We start from the raw sequence: 18,349 nt of genomic DNA on the forward strand, positions 1-18,349 counted from the left end.
AAAGTTCTCGAGCGATGGCGGTCATTAAAACATATAGGAAAGTATTAACCGTTTTCCACGAAAACTGGATACTAGACCATTCGGAATCTACGATATTTCTATGAACGATTTCCGCTTTCATGTTACATACTGGTGCATTAAAACCGCCTTTAAATACCACTTATGCCTTTAAAGCGATTCAAACTTTTACAAATTGTAGTTAGACACTGTGTTTGTCAATCAAACATTTTAAGCATGCGATCATATATTTTTCGTTATATTTAGAGACCAAATCTAGCTTCGGGGGCACAAGTTTATGAAAATGTAGTGTTCTTTTTCTTCTTAAAATCGATGTACACACTTGACCCCATGCTGCCAATGTTTCTTTTAAATAACTTGTTCATCAGTTTTTTTATCCGAATAACTAACGTTTACATGTAACGGAATAATATGATGCCGCAGACAGTCCTATTCAAAATTAACATACAGTCTGTATTCCAAAATGAAATTTTCTCAATAAATCCCGACTTGTGTATCGTTTACGTTTACCCCATTGCCAGTAGAGCGTTCAGTTCAATCACCATCCGATCTATATTCGGATAGATTTAAATATACGAACATACACATACACCACGGAGCGTATATTGACATATGTCATCTAGATTCCACGACATACACCAACACACAATCAGATTTAAACACAAAAGAAAACCACGCGTGAAATTGAATGTATAATTTTATTATTTCAATACAAAACATAACATTCATAAAAAACAGGTTACGGCAGTTGAAGTACTTTCCATGCCCGCTGGTGCATTGGCAGTCATATGCTATGCATTGCCAGCCGCCGTTTGCACAATGGTGAAAGAACCCGTCGTGGATGTGGTCGTGGCAATCGGCGTTGACCGTGCATTCGTGAGCCTCTGTGAAACAGACACAATTTGGGCTGTTAGTCAACAGAAGAAGGCGTCTTAGTTAGGGCATGTACGATCCGGCATAAAGGATATGAATCTGAAGTAAACATGTGTCATCTTTACTTCCGATTCATATCCTTTTATGCAGGATCGTTTTTGTCAAAAGTCAAATGGCTGCTATCACTATAATAGAAAACCTCTTTTCACTGTACATGGCGTCCATAGTTTTACCTTGAGCATCACTCAGTACACGTTCACGTTTTGCATATGTTCTTGGTCAAAAGTGTTTTGAAATCATAGCCTATTGTAGTTTATCAAAGCAAGTTATCGCCGTAGATGGCGTCGTATACATTTCCGTCACTAACTGGCATGATCATGGTGTGTATCAGAGTTTATTTTCAGGTCCTACCGGCCACTTCACGAAGTCTTTATGGTCCGACCTGAGGCATGATCAGGGATGTCAGTGGATTACTTTTATACCCTGCGGATCTAAGACAAATGCGAATACTTACCGACCACAAGGCACTTGGTAAAATTGCAGGTAACACTGCCATAGGTAAAAATGCCATATAAAAAAATGCCAGAGGAAAAAATGCCAGATGAAAAAAATGCCTGAAAAAAAACGCTCGATGTAAAGTTGAAAAATGCCAGAGGAAAAATGCCCTAGGTAAAAATGCCAGTTGTTATGGAAAAAATCTGATCAATATTACTGAGTATATTAAGTATTGGACGATTCTATGCTTTTTTACAGTTGACTTTAACTAATTGAACAATTTATATTTATTATTATTGTCTTACCAAAAAAACTAAACTGTTATTTTTTTATAATGATTTTGATGATCAGACATCAAAGAAAACCTATAAAATTCCTTTTAAAATCTATTGGATTTTAATTGTTGTAATTAAATCTGTTGACTTTGAGGATAATAATTTATTATAGCAATGCGATAAACGCACAGGTTTTAATGATGATTATGTTTCCTGATGGGAATTTAATGTGCACGAATCATTAAATAAAAAATAATTGAAAAACCATGGATATTTCTTATTTAATTTGTAAGTGATAATTTGTTTTGAGGAAATCTTTAACAGTCTTGTTTTACATTTATGATAAGAACTTAAATCAACGTTTTATCCTAAATGTAGATACATACGTCGCATAACATTACCTTGAAAATAGATTCTGTGTCAAAAAAGTGTGACTCCCTATTTTAATAAATATGCAGCAGGCGACTTTGTAAGCATCTTAACAAAAGAAGGATATTCTTTATGTTTTCAAATGCTATTGACTCTTAGTATAAACTATGTCCAATACTAAATATCCTTTTGATAATTGCTCAAACACACTATTTTAATATACAACATCTGGCATTTTACCTCTGACATTTATTTTCCTCTGGCATATTTATTTCTGGAATTTTTACCTATGGCATACACATTATAAATGTTGTTCAACTTAAATAACGTGTCACAGTAAACTGGAGTTTACTATATAGAGACTTAAAATAGGTATATGTTTTGCGTTAAAACTTGTTTTGTAGACATGTGACCTTTTTCATCAGTCCGTGAATCACTGGATAAACCTTTACATAAGTCTGCAATATTGTAATAGATCTTTAATATAATATAAAAGAAATATATTTAATAGCGCTAAAATGTTAAAATAACGTTTGCTGCTTTCTTACCATAAAACATATGTACGGCTACAATCAACCATTACTTGGTACATATAAATATAAACACGCAAAAAGACAGAGAAAATGCAGGGATTTAAAATGTACAACTTACCAACGCCAGCCAGAGAATCGCACACACACTGGAAGTCAAGACAATGTAGGACCGTATCTCCTCTGCATGCCGTCACAGTTGGGTCACAGTCTGACGTCTGTTAGCACCATGCGGCGCATGCGTACGCTGCAATACAAGCACGTGGTTTGGAAGGCAGCACAATCTCTATTTGTAAAGTATATCAAAAATGAGGTTTTTCAAAACGAATTCTTAAATAAAATCCATTAGTAGACCGCCTAATCTCAACAACCAAGCTACTTAAACTTTGAGTGTACGATCCACTGCAGCCATTTTGACGACGATAATGGCGTCCAATGCAGTTAAGGACGGCGCGTCAAATCGACCGTGCGTCATTATCTTAACCGGTTTCGGGCAAATAGGAAGATAAATAAGCGATATCTTGTTGTGTATGCACGGAATTTTTTATTTTCATATCCGAAACATAGTTATGTAAATTTGCTACTATGTATACCACGATATGTAACAATACAAAAAACTTATCTGTAAAGTTCTTTGTGACATAGTTAAAAGTACGTATGTGTCCCTGCTTTTAAGTAAATCAAATTCTTATAACTTGCTTTTATGTTTTGTCTATTTTTTAAAGAAATCTTCCCTCAATAGTTTAAACAGACATGTTTTCTTTAAAATAATGTATTAATTAAAATTATATTGCATACCAACAGCTAAGGCAAAAAAGCAAACAGCAATCTTCATGGCTGAAATCGGTAATGTCTTTGAAAGGATTTAAATTCCCGTGTAAGCTTCACAGTTATATAGCGTCCTTTGCGCATGCGCATCAAAACAGACACAAATGGATTCAAAGATAAGGATATGAATTATAAAAAAATGGGCAAATGAAAAAGCGATAGCCACGTATTTCCTCACGATGTCCTTAAGCCTTGTGTTTGTTTCACACGCGAAGGTCATTCGCACTTAAGAACACAGTGGATTGAATTGACGGCTACTTTGAAAACAGAATTATCGAAGGAATTTTGTAAAGTGAAAAAGTGTTTGTAAAGCACTGTATGAAACAAGTATAACATTATTTGATTACAAAAACAGTATTATGCAACAACTGATTTAAGCCAATCAGTTGTACTACCGCCTCAATATCCGCAACAGATTTTACAAAACATTACAAAAACAATCACATACAATATATAACAAAAAATTATTACAACACTAACATGGTAATCACATTTGTTCGGCTTCCAAATTACTAATATGAAAATTGTAAGGCTATTACTGAACAATTCAATATTTCATGGCTCTTTTACCTTTCGACATTTAAATTTCACATCTGCTGAGTAACAAATAAAGTTGTTTACCAGTGCAAATTAATGTCTAATTGGTCACCGCGCACTGGTCTACTCTCGAACATTATAGCCGGGGTAAATTTGACCTACTTTGGCTAAAAAAATAATTGTTTTCCCAGAGCGGTCACAGGGGGCAAGTCTTCCCATGTATGCATTTGTGACGACGCAGCGGGACCTGTAAAAAAAACCATTATTTCAACCCCATTATTGGTTATCCGTATATAACCATGAATGATGTTCTACAGCTGGAATGACTATCGAAAAAAAAACAGAACTTGTTCACATATTTTCGTTTTTGTGGGGAAAATGTTATTTAATACGTTTGCTAATTCAAACATACGGTTTTGAATAGTCTTAAATTATCACAACAGCAAGCAAAACAGTGTAATAATAACATATTCCTGACCCAGGGATTTGATCCAGGCCCGCTGGAAGAGCTACCAAAATCGCCAAGCAAACTTAAAACATATTAAGTGAATTATAAACACTATGGTAGCACTAAACGTATTTCCCAAATTTTCGAGGGAAAGCGTTACAAATGCTTTATTATTTTGCCGTTTTAGAATGACGATTATAAATAAATGAAGCAATATTTTAACAATTATAATAATTGTTCTTAGTCAGGAGTGTAATTTTGCTTGTATAATCTTCATCTTTTTCTAAATCTGGAAGGAATCTAACAGGACTATTATTTTGAAAATAGTCATTTTAACAAATTGTGAACACGTCTTTTTAACTTCTGAGATCACAACAGGCTGTAACAGAACGTGGTGTGTTTTTTGCCGTATACTAGCTTCATATTATAGTGCGATCCACAAAGAGCGCATCGACTGCCCGTACGTAACAGGTTTTGGGCTTTCTCTAGGATTTGAGACTTTAGATAAAAAGGGATGATTGTCCGTACGTTATGATGCGCCTCTGTGCGCTCGGTTTCCAATTATTTAAAAATGGACAATGGCACGATCTTACACGGCCTCTAGTTTATGTAAATACGGTTCGTGGAGACTTTCGAATTAGTCTAAGCGCCTCGATCTGATAGGATCATCACGTTCTGGTTTTCTTAATCAGTACGTTCTTATACGGGGTAATATGCTGCCTTTTGTTTATTAAGTTTCCAATTGCTAGGTTAAGATACGTGACCATTGTGATTGAGATATTGTTCACGATTAATCGATGGTATTCACGATGGGAGCCAGGATTGGACACACATGATATCAATTAAGCCCGATTGAGTACCGACTTCATTTTTATTGTCTGATTCAAAAGTAATTTATGTTTCAGACTAAAATAATATATATTGCTCTAATTACTTAAGTGATTAGAAGTATACAACTTTTCGTTCAATGGTATTTAAATGAAATTTACTGTGCTGCTTCGATTTGAGAGGGGAATAATGCCCGGCAATACTTTCAAAAAGTTCGTATTGCCTTGAAATTAATGATTCTATGGTCAGTATAACCGTGGCATTTTTTCCCCGTCGTCATACAAACTTTGACACTCTGGAATTTATTTAGTTGCAGTATTTTCAACAACTTTTCCCGTATGCAGCTCGAGCTATACAATATATATCTATTAAAAAAAAGAAACTCCAGCAGCTGGAGCAGTATTGCATTCTCATTATAAACAATTAGTTGGTCCTTTATTTAAGGCAAGTGACCAATTGCCAAAACAGTACGAAACAGCCAAATACGAAACAACATACACACATTGAAGAATCAAGCTGGGGTAACCGCCTTGGAACGGTCAATGCAAAGCATTGGGGGTTTAAACCGGTTTTAGAGCGTTCAACATAAAACATTTTTACTGACAATATTTTTATCAAAATATTGTTTGAAGCGGCACATTTAGGAATAAACTGGGATGTTAGGAAAAGATCGACGATATAGAGACATAATTAAGACGTAACCATGAGCTTTACATTATCACAAGATATTTATTTAATATAACATGAACTTTCAAAACATTTTTAAATTAACAATATAATAAAAAAATATTTTTGTTCTGGCAGTATACACACGGCCTTAAAATACAACAACAGAAAAACAACCCCACCTTCAAGCGTGACACGAGCTATAACGACAGCTTTTGTTCGTGTGACACATGACCTTTTGATAACAAAGAATTGTGTGGTCATAACCAGTTAAAGACCAGTCTTTACATAGAGGTGTGACGTCAAGACGTTCGTGGAAGAGATGGCCCTAGACAAGCCCGTTTGATGTGGCCTAAGCTGAGAAGGTCTCGGCTCTAATCACTAAATTGTACTTTCGGTATAAAAAATCTGTTAAAGCTTTCCACGTCAGGTCGCATGACCGACGTGAAATATATCCTTCGATTTGTGGTATACGGAAATGCGATTAAAATAACAATTAACTGACTAGTATTTGAAACACGAATATTGAAATGGATTCAATATCAAAATAAACAGTAAACCAGTAGAAAATAAAAGATATAAGGTTTTTAATCATAACAAAAAGTGAACCTTATACCGCTCCATAGAAGTGTGCGTAAATAGTGTGCGCAACAAAAAGATCAACATGTTTAAGTCATATTTTAAAACTCGTTAAATTGAATTTTATTTAATAAATAAATAAAATATACATGTAAATATGGAAAGAATTGACTCATTTTCCTACTTATATATGACCTTGCTTTTACAGACTATATGGCCATGAGCAAAGCCATGATAATGAAACCGTCAATATGATGCCCTGTGGTTTGTATCATTAAAATTGAAATTTTGCAACAAATGACCATGGCACATGCACGCCTCGACCGCGTGATTTTGTACGTCATAAAGCGAAAATAGTTGTTTGTTTCCATTAACACGAACGAGCTTTGTTTGTTGGTACCGATCATAAACTATGCTTGGTTTTCCAGATTGAGTTCTCAATCATGTTAACTTATTTAATCATAATTGCTAAATTACATTTGAAATATTGCATAAATATTTGTAAGATATATGACATTGAAAATCTCTATAAAAGGGGCCTTTTCACGTTTTGGTAAATTGAAAAAAAAAATAAAGAAAATGTTTCAGAATCGCAAATTTTCCTTTTAGCTATGATATTTGTTAGGAAACAGGACTACTGAACATTTACCATGCTCTAAAATAGCCATTATATGCAGATTTTGACGATTTAAAAACCTGAAAATTATTAAGCGTTGCAACGCGAAACGATTGAATAATTTTGAGAATTCTGTTGTCGTTATATTTTTTGTAACTACGAGGAATTCTTATATAAAATACATCCTTCAATGAATGAGCACGGATGGCCAAGTGGTCTAAGTGGTAGCCTTTTTACCCCAGGGATCTGTGGTTCGAGCCCTGTTGAGGATTACTTTTTTTTCTCTTTTTTAAAATGTTATTCTTGATTTTTTACTGCAACTGTTTAGGTCACATTTTTACATTTATCAATATAATGCATTTAATGACAAACTTCAATACATGCCAAAATCTGTGAAAAGGCCCCTTTAAACTCCGGTATCATAAAAAGTGAACGATACAACGTTTCGCCGACCGACCTATCCTATGTTTGGAGATGCTTGTGGAAACAAACCTCTGTGTTTGGCTTTAGCCTGATACACCAAATGATCCGTAACAGCTGAGAAAAACTTGAAGTCGTCGCATGCACTTGATGAATGACTCTCAGCGAAAACAATGATAACCCTATTGACAAGCCGAATTCGTGATAACACACCGTTACACCGAGTGCAGTTATCGTACACCTGGCAGTTTTACATGTTGTGCCCATGACTAGTTTGTGTACCATAGTTTGTATATGCATGACAGCATTTAATATAAAGGTCAAACTTGAAAGTCAAGAAAAGAACTTTATTGTCAAAATAGGGCGTTTCGCTATATAACTTGTTTATACGTTTCCTCGAGAGCTGTCTTGGTAACAGCCAACACATTTGACAGTTTGCAGTCCACAAGGGCCAAACCAATGTAGAAACAAAAGTACAATTTCTAAGAAAAAAAAACAAAATGCTTAATGAAAATAAATCAAATTAGGGATCGGTTGGGAGAGAGAAATCTTAATTACAGAAATCATTCAAGACTTAAGAACAAAATTAACTGAACGGAGTTTCCGCTCTCTTTGCTAAAGATTTAGCGAATAAAATAATGTGGCATCGGAAAATACGTGTGCGATGTGAGAGTAAACAAACCAGACCACAGTTGCCACTAAATATTCCACTTAACTTTCCAAAAATGCAGACATTTACGATGACTGACGACGACATACAACAAAATGACTTTACTTTTGCACTATTTAATCTTCAACACCGACTCTTACCACAGACGCACGTATATCGCCCCAAAACGATCGGTACCGCATTTTGCATGGTGGAAATGTCAAATCAATTTATGTTAAATAACATCAACAACTCCGTTATGTTCGTCACATGTGTTTCATGACAAATTAAAGGCATTACCTTTTCACCATGTTGACGAATTTGGTGTCAATTTTAAAGGCCCTTTAATGATCCAAACATTGTTTAGTTACGTAGTAGTCATGCATTTGCGCAGATAAAATATGGGTGCATTATCAGCTTTCGAATTGCGATTTCAAAATGACGGTCATTATATCGTCCTCGTCAAAATAGTCACGCCCGTAAATCGCACGCGCCAAATTTTAATGGCTTGCGAAATAAGTCTCTCATTTCAGAGTCTATGAGACAGAACTTAACTGTAAGCGGGTCTCTTAATTGGTGATATCTTAAACTGATGAACATATCTTTCAAAAATCGATTACATTTATTGATTCTAGTTATTTAGTATACATGTATATCGATATACATGCAGCTATTTGAAACAATTAAATGCTACAGTTTCCGAAAAAGATGTTTTTATTGATGTCTTATAATAATTTTCCTTGTACATCCGTATAAGTATACTAGACGTATTAGTTGTATCTTCTTATAGGTTTGATCTCTTCACTATCCGCTGTTGTGTGTTTTATGTGCCATTTTGTTCATCACAGGCAATCCAAATTAAATTGTAAGCTTCATCAGGAAAGTAACAAATACTCGATAAATCATGTTGCAATCGAAGATTGTTGTGACACAGTGTTTTTGCATGAAATTCTCCAAAATTTCGATAACATTTTAGTTAGTTGAACACAACGTTAACATGTGATGTACATTTACATTATATACATTCAACAATTAATTCATAAAAATAAAAACACAAACCTCATTGTTTTGTCTGAAAAGTCTCTCGGTTATTAACCTATATAAACATGGTCTACATACCTAATCAGCATGTACTATAAATATGAGTATAGTCCTTCAGTTAGCATAAAACAACATACACATCATAGATATAATTTAACAATAGATTTATATTCATCTAAGTCTTTAATCAGTTAACACATAATTGTCAAGTACAACGATAACCAAAACAAACTACATATTATATATTATCACATACGGGACTAAAACCTTCACACCGTTATGCCAGATAGAGGTTGGATAAGGCGGGAGTGTGTTAATCATTTGGAAATAATAAAGAGTGTTGCAGATTGTCACTTCGTAGCGATACAATATTTTAAGTTTCAATATAATCGTTTTAGAACGATGGAAGATATAAGCGTATGTAGTAGATGCAATCGCCTGCACTGGAAACTTCCCAAATCAATATCACCGCGATAGTCAATAGTTTGGTTAATGAGATAGTACGAGATACAGGAGACGTCCCGTTTCGGAGACGATCATGGGTCATTAAGTGGCTGTGATGACCACCTAGTCCATCGACCTTCGGTATCACCTCTCATGTAAAAGACGATCAAGAAGGATATGACTCAGTGGAGATTCAAACTGCGGCCAGAGTTAAGGCACAAGTGTACTTCTATTTGACCACATATTCGCTGAAGATGCAAGCACATCAAATCGCAATATCAAACCGACAAACCGATCGACCAACATAGTTACTCCAATAATCTCCCTCCTTTTCCCATATTAAATATAATGGTTTAAATAGATATAAAGTTTTGATCGACATTCAAACTGATCAAAACGACTAACTTTTAAGATGCCATTTCCATTTAAATTCCGAAAATTTTCGACCGTTAGTATGTAGAAAAAATAAAAATATTTCGGACGTATAATTTGTTTTTCGATGGACTTTCTCTCTCAGGTATGTAACAAAACAGTAATCGCTGAAGCGATTCCTAGGCGTAACGATAATCACGTGTTTGAGTTGCAATGCTATGAGGTTAAATTTTATTTACACTTATATGTATCATGAATATTGCTGGGCCAAGTGTAAGGTTGAGCGCTTTGCATTGACCGTTCCAAGGCGATGACCCCAGCTTTATTCTACTATGTGTGTATGTTGTTTCGCATTGTGGTAGATGTTTAGGCAATTGATCACTTGCCATCAATAAAGGACCACGGACGTATGTATAATAGGAATGCAATACTGCCGGAGCAGCTGGATTTTCACTTCTTTTTATTAAATGATTTATTAGTATAATGCAGAGATGGTTACTCTATTAATTAGTTTTTCTTATTAAATCGCTGAGTTACTATTTACACTCTTAAAAAACAGAAAACCGTTCATGCGCAGTTGTGTTTGTCACTAACACACATTTAGGAACGTATCGATTTAATTACTAAAAACATTAGTTAATCGCATAATTAAATAACTCAAATGCTAACGCCACTCCTTTGTATGTTTGTAGCTCCATTTGACCGATTGGAAATAACTAAGGATCAATTACTGCTGATAAACACGACTTTCCTAAAAACCATTTGTTATAATCAGATCTGCGTGGTTAACATGATAAATTATCAAACAGACACATGTGGTCTTTATTTCATTAATTGTTTAATTCATTTCAAACGATTAAGACAAAAATAAACTGCAAAGCCAGACTGAGTTCTTGCTTTTGGCCGACTTCCGTAAAAAAGATCCGAGTGTCTTTTGCAAACCCTCAGTGTATTTACATTTAGTCGGTTAGAAGGAAAACACTATAATATTTAAATTACCGTACAGGCTGACAGCAGTTATACCACATTACATTAAAATAACACTGAAAAAATACTGTGAACATTTTGTCCTTGCATTTTGCCCAAATTATTTGATATCACCATTTTTTGGATAATAACCACAATTCCATATATGAATGTCACTTTTAAATATTATATGTGTTTCAGCTTGGTACCGAAAAAATTCAACTGTCCCAATCCCATTTACCTTAAATTTTTCTCAATTTGTGATAGAAACTCTGGGAAAAAATAAAAAGATCCCCCAACAGTGTTTATTTTGGCCAAATATTGGGAGATATTCGGCCCCATTTCCCCACCTTTCTGAGTATATATTTTCCCCCTTGACAGTGCAAATATTCCCCACTAATCTGGGTTTTCCCTATTTTGCTTTTTTAATATATTGTATATACTCTAAGTATATATAGTTTCAGTCAATATAACTTTTTAAATATTCAATAAATGTCACTGTTGTGATCTTACAGTGTTAAAAAGCAAAACATAAATACAACTTTGTATATTGCATTTTTTCAAGACAAAACGATCCACTATTTACATGTCAGCACACTCATTTTCCCCCAGCAAATTGGCATAGACCCCCTGCCCCAGAAACAGAAAAAAATCGCTGACCGAACGCTTTTATTTATATATTACATGTATTTACATTTGAAAGACAAACTCAATCAAAAGAATCAAATGAAAATTTCTTTGATGTATCTTGATATGAATTCCCTGCTTTCTTTAAGTGTTGACCAGTTTTCTTAATGTTATAAAATTCGCTATTTGGAACAAATCAAGTTGATACTCCAACTTTGAACTGGTACCAGCACCATTCCCAAAGTTCTGAGGAAAAATACTGGTGTATGGATTTAATCTTATAAAATGATGTCTCATTCTGCATAATTTTTAAAAAAATAATTATATGCTCATGTTTTGAATTGTTGAAACAGTCTGTGGCTCTCAGAAGCCTTCGGGGATCGCATGATAATTGGTAACAAAAAGGGATATTTTAATTAGAAGGTATAAATCAATATTAATTTCATGAGTGTGGTTTATTTCATCATATATTTGTAGCCGGAAGATGATTAAATAAAATTGTGCTGCTATTATGATTATAAAAAATTCACTGTTACTGAATTAATAAATTAATTAACATATGTGATGACGTTTACAGTTAACAACAGGAGCAAAATGTAGCAATGAAACCTTCTTACGAGCGCAGTGAGCGAATGGGTCGACCTCGTTTCCATATCCCCGAGAACAGCTTGAGCTTCTAGTTGAAATTTGATTTACATATACTGATATTGCTAATATGATTGGTGTTAGCACTTCAGTCATCAAACGTCGTTTAAGGTATGGCAAATTTTTATTATTTGTCAAATTCAGATCATTAAATATAAAGAAGTGAAACTCCAGCTGCTGGAGCGATATTGCATTCTCATTATATACCCAAAATATTAAAAATAACAATACCGATACCAGCCTCTGAAGGCTGAAAATATAACAACATCGAAGATGTTAAGGTGTGTTTTTTATCTTGTGGGAATGAACCAGCATAAGTCATTTCATGTAGTAGTAGGTACGTGATATATTTGTTTGTTTTATCTGTGGTTGAGCTATAAAAAGAACCATTGCAGGGCTTTTTTTCATCTGATTTTATAGCCGTTATTCGGTCATATTTCCAATGGCAAAACATTTGTTTTAATTCAAGTAACAGATTCCTAATGGATAGGCTGTGTTTTAAAATTAATAAAATTTTCAGTGTAGAAGATTACTGATAGGTTTAAATAACCATTTTACTGATTGGTTTTTATTCATATCATTCTATTTTATAACAGTGTTAATATTATAATTAACATATTAATTTTGCTAATAATATTTTCACAATTAATTGTGAATCGACACTTGAATTCCAAATTTCAAGGGTATGGGTCATGTTTCCAAAGTGGTGACAAAAGCCCGGTTTTGGGTAACACACATCTTCGTAAAACTTTGTTAAGATGTTCAGTTAATAATATCTGGACTGGCATTGAACAGTCTGTTTAAAACTATGGCTGCCGTTATGTTTGGCAGCTTCTATGGCAATAGAAAATTCTTGTAAACGTAATAAGTTTAATTTTTAGCTCACCTGAGCATTAAAGTGCTTATGGTGAGCTTATGGGAAATGTATGTGTCCCTCGCGCGTCATTTTTCATTGGTAATTAGTCGTCAACACTCTATAAGTCTTATTTGAAGCCCAGTCTTCATGCCACTTTCTCAAAATGATTGTTTGAATAATAAGCAGGGCTTTTATTCTACACTTTGGGAACATGACCTATATCTTTGAAATAGGGAATGCAAGCGTCGATTCTTCCTCAATTTGGAAAATATTATTCAAAATAATGAATTCCTTTGTCAGTTGTTATGAAATAGAATGATTTGAATGCACTTTAATCAGTTTATTGGTAATTTCAACATACCAGCCCTTTTCTACACTGAAAATCTCGTTATTTCTTTTCTTTTAAATTGAAACCATCAATTGGCTGTTTTTTGCTCGATTTGGGAAAAAAGATATGTTTTGGCATTGGGAATATGACCGTATAACGGCTATTATAAAGCTGAAAAAAGGCCCTGATATGTATGTTGAGTCCAAAAATGGTTTTATTCGGATGAACAAACATGGCAGCCTGGGGGCTTGAGCATTCTTCTTCCATATTAGTTTAGTTTAAACCTATTTATTTTAGCTCGATTGCATCGAAAACCTATGGCTTTTATAAACGCTCTTGAGTCCGTTTCCTGGGCCTAGAACCAGTACTTGGTGTCTTTGGGGGATAACTAAAGAACGCTCCCACGGTGGGGATCGAACCCAAGACCTCCCGGTCGCTAGGCGGACACCATATCCATTACACCACGGCGACATATTAGAAATGATTCATTCTTTTTGTCTGTTGTAATATTATTTAATTTGATTTTCATGGAGTAACCTGATTCAGAATTGTACATGTAGGTCGAAGGCTAAATGAGCTTGGACTTTTATTGATTTGAATTCTGTTAAGAGTCCTATTCTATGTAAAGTTTAAATAGAGTTACACAATGACATTGGGCATCTTAGTTGAGTTTATATTTTCACTCTTGATTTTGTTGTTTGGAAAGCAGAGTGGTACAAAGTTTTGCAAGTCAAGGATGTGTTTTCTGAAAGCAGCCTAATAATACATATAATAAAAAGAAAGGAAAAACAAAATGCTCATAGATTTTGGTCAAACCATTTGTTCCCTTAATACATTCGGTGAGATTGAAAATAGTTCTAGTCAAATGAAACAAATTGCTCTCAGCTGGTTAGGGCATTTTGCTCAGTATCATATTGTAAAAATGGCTTGTGAACACTCAAAGTCACATTTTTGTCTCCAATCATTGAGTTAAAAGTGTTCTGGGTGGTAAAACAACATGGCTACCAGGTGGTTGGGTAATGTGCTATATATGACTATAGTAAATGGTTTGGAACAACTTTATCCTTGACTTAACGTTAGTCTTGGCATGTACGGTAACTGTTTTAAATATTTGCAAAGAGTTATCTTTGTTTCTTTTCGTCTCATACTCTCAGGTGGATGCCCAATTACTTTGGCAACATTGACAAGTTTAAATGGTTCAAATGACAGATTGGTGGATAATTATTTGAGGAATCATTGGTTCATTTTTAAATGGTTTCAATTTGTTGTAAAATTGCTCTGGGATGGTCAGGCCTTATGGAAAGTGATGAAATAAAATGTGTTTGCTTAAATGCCTGGTAGTTTAAAATAATAACAGCTCACGTAATATAAATTATTTTGTAGAATATCATGATAGTTGAACAGTTCATGCATTTTGATTATCTTGTTTTCTTTTTCAGAGAATAAGGTCTGGGTCGGCAACATCTGTATACCACTATATCTGATGAGGACTTAGACACGCATGTTCGCAGATTGACACATGACAATCCACTTCTGGGCCAACGGAATGTGCAGGGATTGCTTGCATCTGACGGACTGATGGTGCAGCGCAGAAGAGTTGCAGAATCCCTAACAAGGATTGACAAAGCAGTTGTGCCCATGAGGTGGAGTAGTACGATTCAGCGACAGTGTGCCTGGACCAAATGCATTGTGGCACATTGATGGCAACCACCAATTCCCCATTCACCCTGCAAAGAAAAGTCTATATTTTTCCCTCATTTCAGATTTAAAAAAATCCCCTAACACTCAAGCATATTGAATGCCCTAGACCCAGATTTGTCAATTTGAAGTTCACAATGTTTAAAATTAATTGAAATTGTTGTAGGTATCAAAAGCAATATAAATATTTCGTATGATTCCAAACACTTTTAGTGGGAATAGTATTTATAGTGTTTTCGTGTTTGTTCTTAATAATTACATCTTTAAAATACATAGAGAATAATAGGTTAGTGTTGATTATAGATCAGGTTTATAATGCGAGGCTTAGAAAACAAAAAGCACGAGCCTTGGCGAGTGCTTTTTCGTTTTCGAGCCGAGCATGATAAACCTGATCTATAATCAACACTAACCTATTATTCTATTTAACCCCCTTTTTTTATTCAGTAAACCTTTTTATTTTAACAAAATTAGTTTTCATGAGCGTTTGTCGTACTTTGATAATGACTGTAGTGTAACCAAGATCAGTGTATTACTCCGCGTTCCAAAAATAACCGCTGATCAAATTGTCATTTAAAAAAATCAGAATATCGTTCTGTGACAAAGAATCGTGCGTTACTAATAACAATTTTATTCATATTGAAATCTAATCTAAAAGTTTTATAACATTAATATAACATTTAGTTGTTATATACAAGGAACTACATTTGTATACAACGAAGCCTAACACCACACACAATTCACTTTCGATGTTCAAACTATCAACTAGAACACGAGGTGCAAAACATTTGCTTCTTTGTTGTAATATGTGGTTATTTCGTGACGAAATAAAAATAACAACTTGGATTTAATCTAATTATTCACATTAAAATTTTGAATGTGGAAATTGACACCAAAGAATTGTGAGGCAAAGTTGTTCGAACGAGAGAAAGACATTTGCTGGTGAAGTGACTGGGTGGGACGAAAATCAAGATCAACTTGTTCAACGGTAGACAGTGGATGTGTAGGCTGCATTTCGACCATAGTTTCAGTGCATGAAGGTGAACAAGAGGAAGCTGTTTGTTTGTTACATTTACTGGACTGAGCAAGAATGTTGGAACACTTTTGCTGCTGTTCAACAGATATGGTGGAATAATTGGTTATGGACTGGACATTTTTGTGCCCTGTTATGGCTATGATTTCAGTGGGTGGAATGTTTGCATTTCGAAGTTTTTGGACCAGGAATTTGCGAACTGAGTGGTTGGTTATTATCTTGTGCTCGGGAAAGCCGGCGTCTTTTGCCATGGCCTTCAGCATCTGACCCAGCTTGTTGACACCCAATTGTTGACGCAAGAACCACTGGGATGCAGTGTCAATTGTGCGTGTTGCCAGGTAGAAAGGGTGCTGATCTGAAGAAAAATCAGATGGACGCATATTCGAGTACAGCTTGTAAATTAACACGGGATTTCTTGGTCCAGAAGTGCCGAACATCTTGGGAGACACTTTTCTTATGTCAGCGATGTTCTCTCCTGTGCGCGTTTTCGTTTGCCGCTCGTTTAACTCGAGATACTCGACACCATTCGAGTCTACACGGAGGCGGACGTCTCCCTACCTAACAAAATACAAGAATCTTAATTTAATGTCAGATATGAACAATAATAAAATACAGCATTTAAGTTGAAGAGGATGTACTTAGTGAATGGGGTGAAAAAATAATGAGAAAAATTGATACATATTTTGTGTGTTTGTGTGTAAAAATGTTTCTTACCGCAAATTGTATTGCTCCGTTGTTCCTCGCAAGCCAAAATGAAGGCAGTTGTTCAACCAGACTGTATTTAACAAGGCTTTCGGAGACTCGGTGCCAAGGATCCCCTTCTCCCAGAGCAGATCGATGTCGGTATCACTCAGCGGATGGGCCTCCCTAGGACGGTTGCCCATACCCTAAATTGGTGATTTATATTTATTATACTGTTTCATTTAACTTTTCGACTATATTTTTTAATTTAAATTTATTTTTTTAGTATTCTATCTTTCGTAGGCTTACAGTATTACTTTTAATGTGACTTTTCGACTTTTATTTATTAACTGCAACTTTATGTCGACAGGGTATTTGTTTCGTACAGACTACACTTGGGATTTTTTCCCAATTTTGTCATAAATGATACGTTTTCTGTTGAATATGTTATTTTGCCAAATGTGTTTTAGTTATAACCGTTCATCTCAATTTTACCTGTTTCTTAAGACTTTTTTTCTTTGCATTGTAGGTGTCCCTTGTGAGTGCAAATTGGGCTCCAGTCCCTGTCATGACTGAACATCCATAGCGATGTCGTTTCAGGTACCTGTCAACACTAGCAATGATGCCACGGAGGGAGCTTGGTTCAAAATCTGTGCCATTTGACTTTTTAAGGGACAACAGGAAAGTGGCCAAATACTCATCAAGAAGAGTTGGTTCTATGTGGTGGATTTCTTTTGATTCAGCTTTTGACATAAGAAACCTTTTAAATTTGTTTATGTCAGACAAGGTCTTCGCTACAGTCTTTTTATTTTCATTTTGGACAATGAAATCACCAACATCAGTGAGGTTAACATCTAAGAACTCTTTATTCTCACGCAGATCTAAAGTTGGGGGAAGACATTGCTACGGGATGGTGCGTTACTACTGGCGCTGGTTTCATTCTCAATGGTCAATTCAATTTCATGTGTGAACAAAATAGATGGATCAAACCCATATTGTTCCTGGAACTGGCTTAGTGTTAATTCCACTTCAGTTGCTTGTTGCTCATGTTCATTATTTTATTCATCCCAAGTTAATGAGAAATTGACTTTGTCAAATTCGTCAGACATTTTGAGGGGTTTACGATTTCGCAGACGATTGTGTTCTATAGTCAAAGGGGAGCAACTCGAACTGACTCCGTCAAAGGGGAGCAACAACAACAACCTATTTACAACATAGTGTTAAATTTACCTAATACTAGAAGTTTAGTGACAATAAATGACAACTAACACGTTTTTCCTACTTGTATTTGTTTTAATGTCATTAAGATTGACAAACATTTGAGATTGTTTTTATTATTGATGCACTTGGCAAATACAGGTGACGAGGTGCGTGGGAAAACGTAGTCCCGGTTCGGCAGTTGATGACGTCATTTCGTGCCATTGATTATAGCCTTGCCGTTGATTATAGATGAAATTTAATAAACGGGGCTTTAATCAACCGATTTCGCTGTAAAAGTGGGATAATATGCGTTTGCATCTGCTTTATATC

At 35.0% G+C, this 18,349-nt stretch overlaps 1 protein-coding gene and 1 long non-coding RNA gene across 2 annotated transcripts; both read right to left on the minus strand.

The window, feature by feature from the left end:
- Positions 1–697: 697 nt before the first annotated feature.
- LOC127831771 (uncharacterized) lies at positions 698–3,475 on the minus strand. The gene is made up of 3 exons (XR_008026489.1): positions 3,359–3,475; positions 2,682–2,807; positions 698–902 (listed from the first exon to the last, which is right to left on the minus strand). It is a non-coding gene; the product is annotated as an uncharacterized LOC127831771 (long non-coding RNA).
- A 12,639-nt stretch (positions 3,476–16,114) lies between these two features.
- LOC127831818 (uncharacterized protein KIAA1958-like) lies at positions 16,115–17,572 on the minus strand. The gene is made up of 3 exons (XM_052356891.1): positions 17,315–17,572; positions 16,853–17,025; positions 16,115–16,696 (listed from the first exon to the last, which is right to left on the minus strand). The coding sequence occupies exons 1-3, from the start codon at positions 17,570–17,572 to the stop codon at positions 16,693–16,695; spliced, it is 435 nt and encodes a 144-aa protein (XP_052212851.1). The 3' UTR covers positions 16,115–16,692.
- Positions 17,573–18,349: the final 777 nt, after the last annotated feature.

Source organism: Dreissena polymorpha, chromosome 5 (genome assembly GCF_020536995.1).
Source record: "Dreissena polymorpha isolate Duluth1 chromosome 5, UMN_Dpol_1.0, whole genome shotgun sequence".
Taxonomy (NCBI): Eukaryota; Metazoa; Mollusca; class Bivalvia; order Myida; family Dreissenidae; genus Dreissena; species Dreissena polymorpha.